Consider the following 17,516-nt stretch of genomic DNA (forward strand, 5'->3'; position numbering starts at 1 on the left):
GTAGTTCCAATTATTAAGCCTAGCTCTGAAACAGCTTGACGCTGCTTTTTGTTGTGAAAGGTAACATTTCTGGGGGATTTTTGCGTGTGTGTGTGTTTCACCAGCTCGACTCTACAGTGTGTAAGGAAATGTCTGTGTCAGATACAGAAGTGTCTGATGTGACATGGACGGATAACGGCACTTTTAACCTATCAGAGGGACACACTCCCCAGACTGAGAACTCAGAGGGTGAGAAATAACAGGTTCATTGATGATTTTCCTAAATGGATAATCTTTTCTTCCTAATCTTATCTTGGTCCTACATTTTCTTTTTCAGATCTTGATAAAGAAGAGTTATTTACTGCTGATCTCCCAGAATTCCCATCCCTTGATAATGGCACAACAACCAATGGTGATGATGACCTCAGCCTTGACCTTTCCCTACCTCCACTTCAGCAAGTCAAATCAAAACAATCGGCCTCTGTCACGGAGAAAGACCGGTCAGCTGACAGCACCCTGGAACAGATGGCTGACAGCGTTATCACTGCTGTAGTTACAGCTGCAATTCAGGAGAGAATAGAAGCAGCGGTCGGCTTGGTGGCTCTGAATGAAGACCCAGAGCGGTCGAGGCCTCCAGATTCCACCCAGCTGCTGGAGCTAGCCGAGGAGTCGGACAGCGATGTGGAAGACTTTGAGCTGTTAGACCAATCTGAGCTGGAGCAACTGGAAGGGGAGTTGGGGCCTGTAGAGGAGAAGGCAAAGCCCAAAGTGGAGGAACCGGCTGCGACCGACAAACCAGCCTCTTCTGGATTCCTCTCTAAACTCCTCAGGCGTCAGTAATCGGCTAAACGTTTGACAGAGACGATTAAACAGTCACAGAGGACATTCAGAAATGAGATGGGAGATTTCTGTCACTTTTGCCTTCGGTTTGAGGAGAAAAAATTACCATTTTCATCTTTTAAAGCTAAAATATACATTTAAAACAAATCTGTTTCTAGAAGAATTTTAGTCAGGATACTTTTATCTGCACGCAATCTTTACCCACAATTCAGTTTCTATTAAGATATCAACACATTTAAAAACAAAACTTGGCCCTTAAAACTATGGACTTTTATGTAAATAACTGGATATTGTGTTTGTGGGAATAAAAATGGCAGATATGCACTTTTGTTCAGACCCGTCACCCGTGCCATATTTAAACCATCTGTATTTGGACTTTTTAATCATTTCCCCTGAGCAATCAATGCGGAAAACATTTCCTTCAATGTTTTTAGAGGTTTATCATCTGCATATATTAAAGGTGGTTTAGCAAGTTTTCTGTCGTGGTTAACATTTTGCTGAATAATTTTTAGTAAGGATGCACAATATTGGAATTTTGGTTAACATATTTGAAATCTCCTTAGGCCAACTGAGACAGATTTTTTCCCCCAATAGACTTGCTTACAGACATTATGTAGTTTACTTCCTCCTGTCTTGCGAAGTCATTGCATGCAAGTGGTAATTCAAATATCTTCTTCCAAACTTTAGAAAGCATCCACACCAACAACATTTTTACTTCAGCCTCAGTCCTGTGGAGGACTCATGCATCTGTTGGGTGCACAGGAACTGCTGATACTGCAGGAACGATACTCACTTATTTGTTACAAAAACAGTGCCTTTTATATAGGTGCGTATATTGGTGGAATGGCGGATGTCCCGTATCTGATTTTAAAGCTAACTTTGGCTGACAGATGGCTTGTGCTTTTATAGAGCTTTATGAAGTCTAAGGACCCCAAAGCCTTTTACACTACAGTTAGTCATTCATCTAATTATGCACACACATTGTGGCAACAGTTGCCCTGTGGCTCACTGATGAGTAAAGCTGCTGTACACAGGCCCCTACAGGCCCTCTGACCCACATCAGTGACAGAACATCCAAGTTTTAACCCTTTGAAACTTGTTGAAGGTGCTTAAATCAGTCAGAACTCATGCATCCAATAACAGTATAAGTTTTTATCAATTATCCTGAGGCTTCACAGCCTCAGTATGAGGTTTGGCTTTCAGGAGTGGGGTCAAAGTACATCTTAGTCGTGCTGAAAATTTGAATTTGAAGCTGGGACCTCAGTGTGTCTCCCAGTCCTTGGTGCAATTTGGAGGTGTTGGAACTGTTTCTATGCTCTGAACTCAACACACACCAAAATCCATGCCCTGAGTTTGCTGAGGTATTTCTTTGTCATGGAGGGTGTGAATTGTTTAATACCTAGAGGGATATGGTAATTAAACTGGAGCTATAAAGTGCAGCATTGTGGGTTTGATTGTGTTTGAAGCCACTTGGTTCAGTTTTGATTCAGTTGCATTGAAATCTAAGCCATGCAGATGTGGACTAACCCCACACCATGGATAACCTTCAGCCATGTTTCATCCTTGATCTTGTTAAACTACTCAGTGGTATTGAACATCAGCAAACTCTGTAGAAAGGTTTTGGGTAACTTAAGGCAAATTAATGAGGTCCTTCTCTGTATCATAATAGACAGTGTGTTGCTCTTCTATTATACTCCCAACGATATAAACTATTCCCTTTTAACACCATCCAGTTTTTCAGCTAACTTTAACTTTCATAATGTGGTATTAATCTGGCATGAAGGAGGCCTATCAGGCTGTATTCTTACTTGCACCACCCAAAGCTGTTTTTTATTGTTAAAGGGAAGTAGGACGCTCAATACTTATTTTCTCAGAAGCAATTCAAACTAAACATTCAAAGATCGCATGAAATTTTGAGCAGTTCTTTCAGCTGAATTTCCCAGAATTCCAAAGATGCAAATTAGTTTTTGACAATCACTGCATAGTTGTTTTTTTCAGGCTGACATGATAACATTGTTCATGACTGTGTCATTGATTGGAAAAGTTAAGAGAAACTAATGCTGTTCATTTTGTTTCCTGTTTTAGAGTTTATTGTGTACCTTACTTTGATTATCAAACATTTCTGTAGCTTGGTTGACTTTTACTTTAACATGCAGCTGGTCTCATAATTATGTGCATGGATATCTGAATACTTAAACATCCAACTAAAGTATTTTAGTGTCACTTGTGTGTTGGTTTCTTGTGGCTTGTTGTTTGCTGAGGGAATGATAAGATCTGTCTGAATCACTTTGGTAATTCTGAATTTGGCAGATCTTTTAGGATGGGAATGAGCAGAATGACCATATTGAGAGAAGTTCGTGTATAATAAAAGAGATCCAGTTTGATCAAAAAATTATTGACTTAAATTCTTTCATCTCTCTTGTCTTGGATAAGGTTTATTCACCGTAGATGTCTGAGCAAGAAAACAAGCATATTTTAACTTTAGTTCTGGATATGATGCCTCACAAAATTGTATTAATGCAAAGCCATTACAACAAAATAAATACATATTGTATTCGCTTTTCATTGTGTAAATGAATGCAGCATTTATTTTCCAACCACCTCCTACTGAAGTGATTTACAGTTTACCTTCACCATAGAGAGCGTTCTGACCAGCTTTCACACTGTGTGGTGTGGAGACTGTAGCGCCCCAGACTGGAAGAATGTGAGAAGAGTGGTGAGAACAGCACAGAGGATCATCGGGGCTCCTCTTCCCTCCATTAAAGACCATTAAAGACATTTCATCCCAGTTCTGTGTGTCCTGAGCCCGTAGAGCCCCCTTACACCCCCACCATCGACTGTTCTCCCTGCTGCCCTCAGGGAAGAGGCTTTGCAGCATTAAATGCAGGTCCAGTAGATTCTGCAACAGCTTCTTCCCCACTGCCATCAGACTGCTGTACTGTTGGAAAAAAAAATCTAAATCATGTCACAAATCCTCCATCACACTGATAACACCAAACCAAAAATACTGCATGTTTGCACCATATATATTTAATGCTCTGAACTTCCTTTTCAATCTTTTTTTTTGCACCATGTTTTTGCTCCCACACTGTTTACATTTGATAACTGCTGCCCATTAAGAAATGGAAATATCATGAAAGCTGTACAAAACTAAATTTCATTTTGTATACACTATGTGCATACAAAATGACAATATGTGACAACAGGAAATGTGTTGGGAACATTTCTGTTTGCATTCTAAGTTATGGTGGATAGCAGGTAAATCTGTCTTATACTTCTTTTCTATTAAGGTCATGGCCAGCTAGTGCTTATATCCAGCAGTCTATGGGTGAAAGGCAGATGGACAGATTGACAGTCCATCGCAGGACAGCACACCATGCACACATACAGTCACACAGAACATCAGTTTCAGTCACTACACTGTAAACCCGAATGCTCAAAATAATTCATTAGAATAAGTAGAGTGAAATATGCTGGTGAAGATTTTCAGTCATCCAGGTCTTAGTCATTGTAAAAAAGCAACAAAAAAAAAAAAATCCACTGGACTTTGTTTACAAGTTTGAAGACATTTCGCTTTCCATCCAGGAAGCTTTTTCAATTCAAAATGTCAGAAACAGCATTGATTTTGAGGCTTTATAGAGTGGATTAAAAAACAAAGCCTTGTTTTGGCTTAGAAAACATGCAAATTGAACCAGACCAACGGGATAGCCCTGTAGAAATGGGGGTCGTTTGGGTTCTTTGTTAGCCTGCAATACCCCATACCTGTCTATGTCTCTGAAAGGGGGTCATTAGAGGGAATTTTTGGCCTGGCTGAACAGGCGAGGTGTTCTTGTCTTCTGTAAAGGGATGGGGGTTGCGATGATAGCGGGAAGGAATCAACTCAATCGCTGAAATGTAGGTTTTTGAAAGCTGTTATCTGAGGCCACCCCCTCTGAGGCCAAACAACCTTAAACAGAGGGGGTAGCCTCAGATTTTAGCTTTCCAAAACACTCAATTTAGCGATCTCTTCCAACTATCACACTTCTCAGCCTCCCCAGGAAGGCCTATGCCAGGGTGCTGGAAGGAAGTCCAGCTACTTTTCCAAACTCTAAGGGTAGTAAGTTTTCGTCCCAGCGGGGGAACAGTGGACAAGCTCTACACCATCTGCAGGGGTACTAGATGGTACATAAGTACCTTTACTAGGGGCCATCCAACAGCTGTACAAGTGCAGTAGGAGTTTGTTGGCATTTGGTTTGACCCATTTCTGGTTTACATGACTTTTATGCAAATGTCTAGATGGATTCAAGAACTAAAGGATGTCTGGTTTGGGGATGAGCAAATTTCTGTTTCTTAGATGATGTGGTTCTGCTGGCTTCCTCTGCCATGTCTCAGGAAACCTTTTTTTTTTTTTTTATCTATTTACATTTTTTTTATATAGCTAATTATCTTATTCTAATGATTGCAGGCTTTGAAATAAGGTCATAAGCAATTATTATATAAGCAAAGATCCATTATTGAAACATTCAGGCTGAGTCATAAACAGGTCATGTTTTCTGTAAATTGTTCAACAATGTTAAAAAACCGGCCAAACCTCTTCTTACTGTTCCTCTCATCTCCAGTCAGCCCACATATTTTTATTTGTTTCCTGCAGAAGGTAGGTTAAGTATAGAACTACTTACGGTCCCAACAGTCACAGTGACAGAGAACTGAAATGGAGCAGCACGGATTACAACTGGACCTTAAAATGTTTTCCTGTTCGATCTGCCTGGATCTACTGAAGGATCCAGTGACGATTCCCTGTGGACACAACTACTGTATGAACTGTATTAAAACGCACTGGAACAAAGAGGATAAAAAACAAACCTACAGCTGCCCTCAGTGCAGGAAAACTTTTGCATCGAAGCCTGATCTGGAGAAGAACACCATGTTAGCAGCTGTGGTGGAGCAACTGAAGAAGACTGGACTGTACGCTGCTCCTGAAGCTGGACCTGAGGATGTGGCCTGTGATTTCTGTACTGGAAGGAAGCTGAAAGCCATCAAGTCCTGTTTGTTCTGTCTGGCCTCTTACTGTGAGAAACACCTTCAGTCTCATTATGATTCAGCTACATTTAAGAAACACAAGCTGGTGGAGGCCATGAACCTCCAGGAGAACATCTGCTGCAGTCACAATCAGGTAATAAACATGTTCTGTCGTACTGATCAGAAGTGTATCTGTAGTCTCTGTTTAATGGATGAACATCAAGACCATGACACAGTGTCAGCTGCAGCAGAAAGGACTTTGAGGCAGAAAGAGCTGGAGGAGACACAAGGAAATATCCATCAGAGAATCCAGGACAGAGAGAAAGATGTGAAGCTGCTTCAACAGGAGGTGGAGGCCATCAATCACTCTGCTGATAAAACAGTGGAGGACAGTGAGAAGATCTTCACTGAGCTGATCTGTCTCATCCAGAAAAGAAGCTCTGATGTGAAGCAGCAGATCAGATCCCAGCAGGAAACTGAAGTGAGTCGAGTCAAAGAGCTTCAGGAGAAGCTGGAGCAGGAGATCACTGAGCTGAAGAAGAAAGAAGCTGAGCTGAAGCAGCTCTTAAACACAGAGGATCACAACCAGTTTCTCCACAGCTACCCCTCACTGTCAGCACTCAGTGAGTCTACACACTCATCCAGCATCAATATCCGTCCTCTGAGAAATTTTGAGGATGTGACAGCAGCTGTGTCAGAGCTCAGAGACAAACTGCAGGACATTCTGGGAGAGAAAAGGACAAACATCTCATCACCAGCGATTGATAGTGACCAGAAAATAAAAGACCCAAAGAGCAGAGCCGACTTTCTAAGATATTCATGTACCATCACTCTAGATCCAAACACAACACACACACAGCTTGTGTTGACAGAGGGGAACAGGAAGGTCACACTTATCAGTCAACATCAGCCTTATTCTATTCACCCAGATAGATTCACTGGTTGTTGCCAGGTTCTGAGCAGAGAGAGTCTGTCTGGACGTTGTTACTGGGAAGTGGAATGGAAAGGGAGAGGAGGGTTTGTTGCTGTTTCATACAAGAGTATCAGTAGAGCAGGGGGTGAATGTGCATTTGGGCGTAATAGCAAATCTTGGGCTTTGGATTGTTATCAAAAAACATACACATTTTATCACAAGAAAAATAAAACCCCCATCTCAGGTCCAGTTTCCTCCAGAATAGGAGTGTACCTGGATCACTCAGCAGGTATTCTATGTTTCTACAGCGTCTCTGAAACCATGACTCTCCTCCACAGAGTCCAGACCACATTCACTCAGCCGTTACATGCTGGAGTTTGGATTTACTACACCAACGTTACAGCAGAGTTCTGTAAACTCGGGTGGACTTGACTTTAGTGGCTGTGAGTTCAAGTGAATCGAAACAGTCTTTTACTAGCTGCTTTTATTTCTATTTGGCAGTTTAAATAAAAAATGAAGAAAATATTGAAGTTTTGTCTATATGTCTTTCTCGTTGAATTTTTCATTTTATAAAATGTTAAGCATTTTTTTAACCAACTTTAGCATGTCAGTTAAATCATTAAAATGCTAATTAGGTATTCTTTCCATTCTAAAAGACTGATTAGAAAAGAAATATATTTGTGTGGGGTTAAAAACTTTTTTATCACTGCTTCTGTCTGCTTGAACCCCAGTCGGTTTCAGCAGATGGCCGCTCACACTAAGGATCTGCTGGAGGTTTCTTTCTGTTAAAAGGGCTCTTTTCCTCTCCGCTGTTGCCACAAGCATTCTTAGTGTGAGGGATTGTCTTGGAGTCAAATAGTCCATGAAATCAACTGGTTTTTCCTTAGATAGAAAAGTTTTAATCAATTTGATTGTATGATCTGATGAACTGTGCCTTGAGATGACATGTGTTGTGAATTTGCTCTATATAAATAAACTTAATTGAATTGAAATATCTTACAATTTATTTCACAAAATAACCTAAAAAGTAAGTGCAATTATTTTTTTGCCACTTTATGTTTCCTTACTTCTTATTTTGTTTTGCACATTGTTCAGTATCTTGTTTTTGATTGTGATTCTTGGCTCTGAAATAAAGATGTTTTTTGTAAATAAAATAAAAAAATTAATAATCTATGAGTCCAGTCGATTGTTTTCTTGTCTTTCTTTTTTTTTCTTATGAAATAGGTTTTATTGCTTTTTAAATTGTAACTAAACATGCCACTCACAATATGGTGGACGCGCTGACGCGCTTTACTGCAATGCAGCACCTTCCTCCTTTATGTTGTAGAGCATAGCTTTCTCCAGAGGGAGGCAATAGAGAACCGCTTGGGTTTCAAATAGACACTCAGTTCAAATCAGAAGAAGTTAACCTCCTAGTTTTAGGTTGTCCTCGTGTTTGCATGTTGGGAAAATATCATCACTAAAATCTGTTCTGATTCTGTGATTTTTTGCAGCGACTACATTAAATACGTAAGTAATTAGTGGCGTACAACAATGCTTTTTTAGAAACTGACGTTAGATAGAAAAGGTCCAAACTGTTGGTCTGTAACGGCTGTGTTTAGCCGGAGCTGTAAAGTTGGGTTAGCTTGTTGCTAACAGATATCAGGACAGGTGATGTCAAACAGGCCTATTCACCATGTATCTGGGATCTTCATTTTCACATTTATCCTTGTTCTGTTTAAATACATTTGTATGACAATTGTTTAAAAAAAACTGACTTAAATGAGCTGCTAGTGTGAGAAAAAACGGTCCGAAGCTTGTATGTGCAACAAAATAATGTTATGAAACCCAGAAATGCTCTAGAGACATTTTTATGCTCTTTAATGACTCTCTGTTGCTGACGTACACCTGAAATATGCCTCTCTAATTAATGTTGTCATGGTAATACGACCCACTAATTTAGTTAATTTTCTTCATTAGCAGAGAGATTTGTTTTGATAGTCATATTTCAACATTTTAAAGCTTGTCAAAGTAATTTTTAGGTCATCTTAAGAGCATTAATCTTAGAACATTGGCTTAGAACATTGGCTTATCTTTAAAAAGCATGTAATGCTTGGATACTTACACTAAAGCTCATGCAAGTGAATTACCCACAGAGTAATATTATTAGTGTTTATTTTGTTTTTTTGGAATTAGAGATTACAGCTAATGGAAACCTAGAAATCAAAACTTGGTCCGAGTATTTAGATATTACATTACACCAATAATTATTTAAATTCATTTTATTTCTATATTTCTAATTCACAAAACACGTAATCTCAGATACAGATACAAGTTAGTCAGATTGGTTAAAAGTTTCTAACAAGAAAACCCAGCTGATTGCACCGAGTCATAGACTTTGAAGACATGTTCCTCCTGGATGAACTTGGAGCGATGATATCTGCCTGCACTGACTCTTCAGCAATCCTGAGCATGCATGCAACGACAGTGGGAAGGAAATCTCCCTACCAACAGGACAGAACCTCTAATTAATAGAAAGCTACTCGTCATGTATTTATTACAAAAATGTAAGGTTACTGAATAGTATTTTAATGTCCACATGAACAGCTTCAATGCTTTTAGACAAATGATCAATGCCTTGTGGTCAGGTGATCAGGATGTGGTTCTATGAGGTATTAAGGAAGTTCATGTTGATTTAAAGGCTTTCAGCCCTCTATTGCTTCTTCTTAAGATATCTGATCATAAAGAATTATGAAGGTTGAAAGTGTTAGTTTTACTCAAAAAGAAGTAAAAAAAAATAACCAGCTTGGAAATTCCTTTGAGCTCCATCCAGAACTCTTTGTACGGAATTTCTTAAACCTGCCTAAAAGAAAACATAACAAAGCTGACTGACACATTCATGTTTTTCTATATATATGTTTCGATTAAAAGGTCTAACCATGAGAGATGTGTTTCATTCTTCAGGTCAGCATGGCGTCTTACACCTGCATCAGCTGTCGGGTGGCGTTTTCAGATGGCGAGGTGCAGCGAGCGCATTACAAAACCGACTGGCACCGCTACAACCTGAAGCGCAAGGTGGCCGACATGCCGCCGGTCACTGCCGAAAACTTCCAGGAGCGCGTCCTGGCGCAGAGAGCCGCCGCCGAGCAGCAGCTGACGGACACCGCGACAACTGAGAGCTGCACCGTCTGCAACAAGAAGTTCTCCAGCCCCAACGCCTACCAGAACCACCTGCAGTCCCACAAGCATCAGCAGGCTGAGAGGCAGGCGCTGCTTGCGGCCCAGAGGAAAGTGGAGAAGATGAACGAAAAGAACCTGGAGAAGGGGATCTGCGAACAGAAGGAGGACAACGACGCAAAAAACGAGGCCCTGCAGCAGGCGCTAAAGGAGCAACAGAGGCCCAGTCCGGCCAAGCTGGCAAAGGTTCAGGGTCCACAGGGAGCAGCGAAGGTGGAGAAACCACCACGGATGATGTGGTTAGAAGAGCAAGTGAAAAGACGTGAGGGAGGAGAAGCTGCAGCAGCAGAAGGTATTAAACGATTCAGCTGATTTATTCCACCTATATGTTCTGAAAATGTTGAAATTAGCCTTTAATTGTTATTGTTTTTATAAAATCCTACAGAGGAGTGGGAGGACGTTGATGATGATGAGGATGATGATATGGAAGAAGATGTTGAAGAAGAGGAGACAATGGATCAGGAGGAAGGCGCTGAGGATACGTCTGACTCGGAGCCTCCCTGCCTGCCGGGCTCCATCCCCGTCATAGACTGCCTCTTCTGCTCCCACCACTCCAGGTCGCTCCTGAAAAACATCGCACACATGACCAAAGTCCACAGCTTCTTCATCCCAGACCTGGAGTTCCTGGTCGACCTCAAGGGCTTCATCAGATACCTTGGTGAGTTCTAAGTGGACATCTTTCCGTCTTTTCTCATCCAGGAGTTTGTTTGCATGTTTGTTCTGTTTCCTGGTGAAATCACGTTGATTCTGTTTGTTTCAGGAGAAAAAGTCGGCGCTGGGAACGTGTGTTTGTGGTGCAATGAGAAGGGGCGTTCATTCTACTCCACAGAAGCGGTGCAGAATCACATGATCGACAAAAGCCACTGTAAGCTCTTCACAGACGGAGACGCGGCACTGGAGTTTGCAGACTTCTATGATTTTAGGTATTTCTATTGTAAGCTTGTTTAGATGGGAACTTGTAAACTCTCTGTTGGATCATCGTTTATTGGCAGAGTTCCTTAGCGCTATGCAAATCTTTTTTTTTAATTTCTTTCATGTTGTTCTTTCTTCCTTCTCCTATTTTGCTTTTTCTTTCCTCCTGTTTTCTTTCATTTCCTCATTTGTTCTCTGCTGCCATTAGTTCATAATGATAAAATGGTTTAAGAAAAGTGTTTTGTAAAAGTGTTGCTTCTGTTTTCACTAACAGGAGCAGTTATCCAGACAGGAAAGAAGGAGAAGACGAAGGAATGGATGATGAAGATGATGACCAGCTGCCAGATGACAAGAACCTGGAATATGATGACGACACGATGGAGCTGACTCTCCCTTCAGGTGCCTTTGTGGTTGGAACATGCAGAGTTCCTGTTGAATCTGATGCACATTCTGAAAGGCTGATTGTTTTTTCCCCCCTCATTTCTAGGTGCAAAGATCGGCCACCGCTCCCTCATGAGGTATTATAAACAGCGGTTCGGGATTCAGCGGGCCGTGGTACTAAACCACAGTAGGAACGCTGTTGGCAGGGTTCTCCGGCACTACAAAGCTCTCGGCTGGGCAGGAGACACAGGTGAGGCTAGAGTCACTCTGACTCATCTAAATGCAGGAAGTTTCTATTTATTTCTATATGTTACATCAGTGGTTCTCAATCCTGCTCTTCAAGTACCACTGCCTTGCATGTTTTAGATTTCTCCTCGCTGCCAGACACCTGATTTATATAAATGGATGAGGAGTAGACTTAAAGGCTGCTAAGGAGGTCATGCAAATATTTCAATCAGGTGTGCTGCAGCAGAGACATCGAAAACATGCAAACCAGGGATAAATTAAAAATCAAAGGGAATATATGTGATTACAATTATTCATTTACCATTTTTTTTCTTTCTGAGAATCTGAAAAAAACGTTACTTAGCTACCAATAGTTTCCTATTTTAAAAGAAGGTAAATCTTTCTGTTTATGAGCATCTGTTTAGAAAACTTTTGTTGCTGCAGCACCCCCTACTGGAAACCATCTGAACTGCAGCACTTTAGGGACATGTAAAGGTTTAGTGGAGGATTTTACACAAATTTCTTAAGACCCGCCCTCTCCACTCTAAAAAAAAATACACACACAACCCTGTACCCGCTCTCGAGAGGGAATGCCTATTAAACATGTGCAAGAGCATGCATGATTAAATTTCTCCTCATGCATGCTCTGTTTAAAAGTTGCTGTTCTCATAGCTCATACGTCAGCCCTAACCCCCAAATCCCTCAAACACTACATAGAGCAGGGACTATAAAGTGGACTTTATAGTGAACTCGGTTAACTTACCGTTTGGACAGATGATCACTGCTTTTTCTCCCTGTTGGTCACGTAACTCCTCCTCCACCACTTGGTGCCTGCACCATCTTTATTAGTATCCAACAGCGGGCCGCCATGACAGCAAATCCCAAAATGCCTCCCACAAGGAGAACACTCTGCGCAAAGCATTCTGGGATATATTTTCCTCTTCTGAGGCCTTTCTTTTCTTCTGATACTTTTCGTAGACACTTTTTCTCTAATGACCCTCGGCCATTTTCATAGAACCGTAGTGAGAAAGGTGAACTTCAATGACTGTCTGAAACCGTAACTCACCAAAGATGCATATGCCTGAAAGTCTGCATGCGCAGAAAAAATAGCTAACGGAACGAGCATGTAGGACGCCCTTACATAAACATCACCAGAATTACTGACAATTAGCAGGACCAATTATTTGGATGATCCAGCAGGAAAAAGGACATCCTCCGCTATAGCTTTAATGCATTCTGCAGCCTCTGTCTGAAGCAGCAGTCTGCAACATGTTTCAATGGACCCTCCACAGTGACTTTAAATACGGGTAAAAAAAAATGATGAAATAAAAAAGGTTTGAAGTATAGCTATAATGTGGATAAAATACAGAGTTTAGCAGCTTTTTAATGAGTATTGAAAAAATTGCATTGAATATCAAATGGATGTAAAAGTAGCAATAACGGCTTTCTATATCTATTTTTCTTGGCCTTAAGTTGGAAGCTATGACTCTATATATAATTTTACTTCATAACTATAACTAGATATTAATGAAACTAAATCAAAGGTATATGCTTCCATAAAATATATTTGTAGCTATACTGACTGGTATCCCGTTGCTCTTTTGACAAACATGAAAATAACACTTTTAATTGTTATATTGTTCCTGGGTGGTCTGTATTGCCCCCTGCTGTCTGGTTGTGATATTGTAATTACTGTATAACTAGAAAGAAGCTGTGTTTTCGGAAAAAAAAAAAAATAAAATAGTATGTTATACTGTGTTATCTCATATCTTAAATTTGAGACATCTTTGATATTTTCGATGTAGTCAATATTTGTTTACAATTTATGTAAAAAGAATTTCCCAAACATTTTGAATCTTGCTCTGTTACAATTGTTTTAATCGAACTCCTTACAGGTTATGTTAGGCTACTGTATAAAGCCTTGTAATCAACGATATTTCTGACATTTTGAATTTAAAAATCTTCCTGGATGGGAAGCAAAATGCCTTCAAACTTGGAAACAAAGTCCAGTAAATTGTTTTTTTTTAACTTTTTTGGAATGCCTATGACCTGGATGATTGGATTGATTACTCCAATTTATTGTTTTAGCCTGAAAAAGAAACATCCTTTTTTTTTTTTATCAGCTCTCTGCTTAAAACCCTTGTTTCATTCTTGATTCATGAATGTTTATCATTCACAATAACAATAAACTGGTTGATTCCTTCCCATTATAACATATTAACTATATTACTACCTATGTAGTAATATAGATTCCCACTTATTCTCTTTATCTGTATGCTGTTATGGGGAAAAACTGCATACTTTAGAGCACCTTTCAGATTTATCTTTATTTTTACTGACAAAACATCAGTTTCCAAATCTCAGCTGAAGTCGTAAATTCTGGCGTCTCCTGACAGCTGAATGGAGGAGTTAATGTGATGAACATCAGATCTTATCATGGTGAACTGAATAAATGTTTCTGTTATTTCTTGAATTTTTGAAATGCTTTTCCATCTGGTTCAACTCCCTGAATTTCAGAAGGCTGAAAAGTTATCATGCATCTTTATGGCCTTCATATCAGAACTAACTGTGAGAAAACCTCCTGAACGCTGATGCTCTGTCCCTTCCAGGCAGCGGCTCCGTCCACCAGAGACAGAGAGACCTGCAGTACGTACAGAGGATGAAGTCCAAGTGGATGCTGAAGACGGGGATGAGCAACAACGCCACCAAGCAGATGCATTTCAGAGTCCAAGTTATGTTCTAAGCTGGGAAAGAGGAGCTGAAGGAGTAACACAGACTGTGAGCTCATAGAGCTGAAAGATGGCCGCCAGCAAACAACAGAAACACATTTCTGTCTCCTTTTGATTGAACAGCACAGATGAGTTAATTAAAGGTCTGATGACCTCAATTCAAACCATGATGTGATAAAGTTTCCAAGTCTTTGGGGTAATTCAAAAAACGAAGGAACTGGTTTTGTTTAATCACCCAATAGAATAAAGGAATCTGATCAACCTCAATATTTAAACCATGACGAACTTAAGAAAAAGCAAAAATCACTTCATAGAAGTTTTCTTCAGTCATACAAAATGAAGGAAAAATGTTCTATATAAAATCAAGGATCGGGTTTAAATTTGCTTAGTAAACGCAAACTTTCTGGTTCAGTTTTAATTTATGTCTGAGTTTCTCATAATGTGGAAAAGTTTCCCTCTCCTCTTTTCTGCTTTCAGGTTTTTATTAAAACTGTATTTAAATGTATTTGCTAATAAAGATTCACAATCACATGGTTTTGCCTTAAAAGGAATGCATTTAATAGATCAGTTGGTGGAACCAGATACTGCTGATCTTAAACTTGTACAGGTATAAATACAGAACATAGCACTAAAGCATTGCTCTTATAACAGGAAAGGTCAAACTGTATGAAGCAGGGAGGCTCAGAGGCCTCTTTTACGAAGCATACTTGCACATAAAAGACTTGCACCACGTGCAAATATGAACGTAGTGCTTAATAAGTGTGCTGTTAGATGCAAACTTGATCTGCCATAAAAATTTCCAGTGGCGGCAGAAACTTTCTAACGGAAGTAAAAAAAAAAAGAGAATTCAGATGTTTTTTAGACTTGGACAACTTTATCAATCCCACTTGGGGCAATTCACTTGTGCAGTACACAAGATAAACATGTAATAACATAAAAAAAAAAAAAAAAAGATTTTCCAGGGAGTTTAAGGACCAACATGGCTAAAAAACCGAAAGAAAAATAAGTTAGGTATAAAAATGTGAAAAAGAATTTAAAAGTCGAGTGGCTGTTGCTATAAAAGAATTAGCATTTTTTTTGCAATTTGTTCATTACAAAGACACACTTGTAAGCAGAATGCTTACAAGTGTGTCCAGGGAGCCCCCCCTTCAGTATCCACCATATTGGATCAGTCCATTTGATGCACATGTGCAGAAAGGTTCAAACAAGCAGCAGCAAATCATTTGAAAACAAATGGCAGGAAGAGCAGTGTTGCCAACTCTAGCAGTTTTATTACAAAAAAGGAGCCTAGCGGAAAATCTGATTAATTTTTTCTACACCTACACGCTACAAAAGCACCAAACTTTGCTTTCCTCAGCAAGTAGATTCCTAACCTCCCCCCCGCTCTCCTCTATCTTACCTACTGTCATGATTTTTGCATCTATAATTTTATTCAAATGAAAAATGGACAACAGATAAGCAGATCATGTCTTAAGTGAACAGAAGGACTGGCTTCTTTACTTTTGCTGTCACCTTTTTGGAAACACAGGGAGAGCAGTCAGCTAAGTCAGAATGGGTTTAGTGACTCGAAATTCTTTTATTCATTTTGAGACAAAAGTCAGCTGAGCATATTGCCAATATGAAAAGAAAAAGTGACAAAAGAAAACAGAGGAAAACAAGAAAAGGGATAAGAAGAGAGGGACAAAAGGTATAACAAATATTTTTTGTCTATTCTATAAAAATGTCTGTATCTATACAATGGGTTTGTCTTATGTTTTGTATTCTCAATTCAGAGGGCCCCATGCCTATCTGTGCCTAGGACCCCAAATTTCCTAAATCCACCCCTGCTTTCAGTGTTAGGCCATTATACCAACAGAGAAACGAAAAACAGAGGAGCTTCTTAAAGAAATCCTGATATAATTGGACTGACTGGAAAAAAGATTTTAGCTTTTTTTCAGAAGGTTCACTCTTTGTTGAGCTTGTTTTAGAACACCTGCAGTATTAACATCGATCTCAAGCTGGTTGTCAAAAATTGTGCCAATATACTTCTAAAAGAACACCAGCTCGACGCCTCCACTATGCATAATGCTCTCCGTTCCTAGATCATTTCTACGTCTAAATTGAAAATTCTATTCTTTCTTTCTTTTTTGACATTTAACTCCCAAGAAATTTCTCTCACACCAAAAAATAAAATCAGCGAGTGCTGTCCCATGTTGTGATTCTGAACCTGTTTTTTTACAGGTTTGATCTTTTAAAAGTTGAATCTTAACGAATCATTTAAAGCACTTTGCATCAAACAATTAGTAAAAAAACCCTTAAATAGCAGAAAGCAGTAGAAAGTAAAATATAAATATTCTTCTGTTGAGGTCAGATAAACCTTCATTAGAGCATGAATGTGTTATCCAAGGAGAACTTTCATTACAACTTAAAAAAAGGGTATTTGATCAGCAGATTTTAATCCAAACAAGTCAGATATGATGATAAATAAGGTGGACGGGCTTTAGACAATCACACATGCCCATAAATAACTAAAGGTTTACTCCATTGTGGAAGGATGGCAGCCTTGGATCTACTGGAGGACATCCTAAATAAAAGAGTGAGGAAACATTTTAACACACTAAAACAAAAAAAATGAATGCAGTTATTTGCATTTTCTCATACAGGCCTACAAACTAAAATTCCAAGCAGGAACCTTTGTGATCCCTGTTTCTTTTACATTAGGGATATTCCAGGCTTGGGGTGGTGCTGTGTTGTCATGAAAGATGAGACAGGGGATTAAGGAAAAAAATATTTTCTAACATTCTGCACTTTTGTTTTTCTGGTAATTTTGCCTGTTTATTAGTTCCCTGTAAATGGCTTCTCAGCTCGACTTCTTCCAGCCATCCGTCAGATTTTTGAATGACTGAGCTTCGTTGAGATGATGTAATGGAAAACCGATGGGCCTCCAGCCGGAAGCTGACCCATCACGCTGCTGCCACATTAATGAGCTCAGTTACTCCATTTGTTTGTAGTCCTCCACTTTATCTCTGGCAGCCGCCCCACTTCCTTTTGCAGGCCCTGAGTGTGTTTGCGGCAGGATGGTTTCAGAGGTTTCGGGCACTCTGCCCGAGCTGCGTGCTGCTGTTTGACACAGTGGACAGGAAAAATCATGGGAGGAGGGGGATGCGCAGACTGGCCGACGGCGAAGAGGAGACTAATTGATCCGGACGACTTAGGAGAGATATAGGGCAGATGCCTGAGAGGCATCAGAAGTGTGCAAGTCACTGTAGGAGGTGATAGTTTCAGCATGATGGATGTCTGACGGCTGAGGATGCCCATTCACTGCTCTGACTGATGCTTGATGT

The 17,516-nt window shown here is 39.9% G+C and overlaps 3 protein-coding genes across 3 annotated transcripts in view; all 3 read left to right on the plus strand.

Moving 5' to 3' along the window:
* The window catches only part of retreg1 (reticulophagy regulator 1), a 36,848-nt gene extending 33,637 nt beyond the window's left edge, over positions 1-3,211 (plus strand). Inside the window, exons 8-9 of the mRNA XM_038286161.1 lie at positions 105-228; positions 317-3,211. Coding sequence (XP_038142089.1) covers positions 105-228; positions 317-819 — 627 coding nt within the window. The 3' untranslated portion in view covers positions 820-3,211. The remainder of the gene's footprint in view (positions 1-104; positions 229-316) is intronic.
* Positions 3,212-5,435: 2,224 nt separating this feature from the next.
* On the plus strand, positions 5,436-7,519 carry LOC119784203 (tripartite motif-containing protein 16-like). The gene has a single exon (XM_038286151.1). It carries the CDS (start codon positions 5,510-5,512, stop codon positions 7,160-7,162), a length of 1,653 nt encoding a protein of 550 aa, XP_038142079.1. The 5' UTR covers positions 5,436-5,509; the 3' UTR covers positions 7,163-7,519.
* A 583-nt stretch (positions 7,520-8,102) lies between these two features.
* Positions 8,103-14,722, plus strand: znf622 (zinc finger protein 622). The gene is made up of 7 exons (XM_038286172.1): positions 8,103-8,239; positions 9,674-10,238; positions 10,332-10,604; positions 10,707-10,869; positions 11,133-11,257; positions 11,346-11,489; positions 14,074-14,722. Exons 2-7 carry the CDS (start codon positions 9,680-9,682, stop codon positions 14,205-14,207), a joined length of 1,398 nt encoding a protein of 465 aa, XP_038142100.1. The 5' UTR covers positions 8,103-8,239; positions 9,674-9,679; the 3' UTR covers positions 14,208-14,722.
* Positions 14,723-17,516: the final 2,794 nt, after the last annotated feature.

Source organism: Cyprinodon tularosa, unplaced genomic scaffold, assembly GCF_016077235.1.
Source record: "Cyprinodon tularosa strain WSP-4 unplaced genomic scaffold, ASM1607723v1 ctg221, whole genome shotgun sequence".
Taxonomy (NCBI): domain Eukaryota; kingdom Metazoa; phylum Chordata; class Actinopteri; order Cyprinodontiformes; family Cyprinodontidae; genus Cyprinodon; species Cyprinodon tularosa.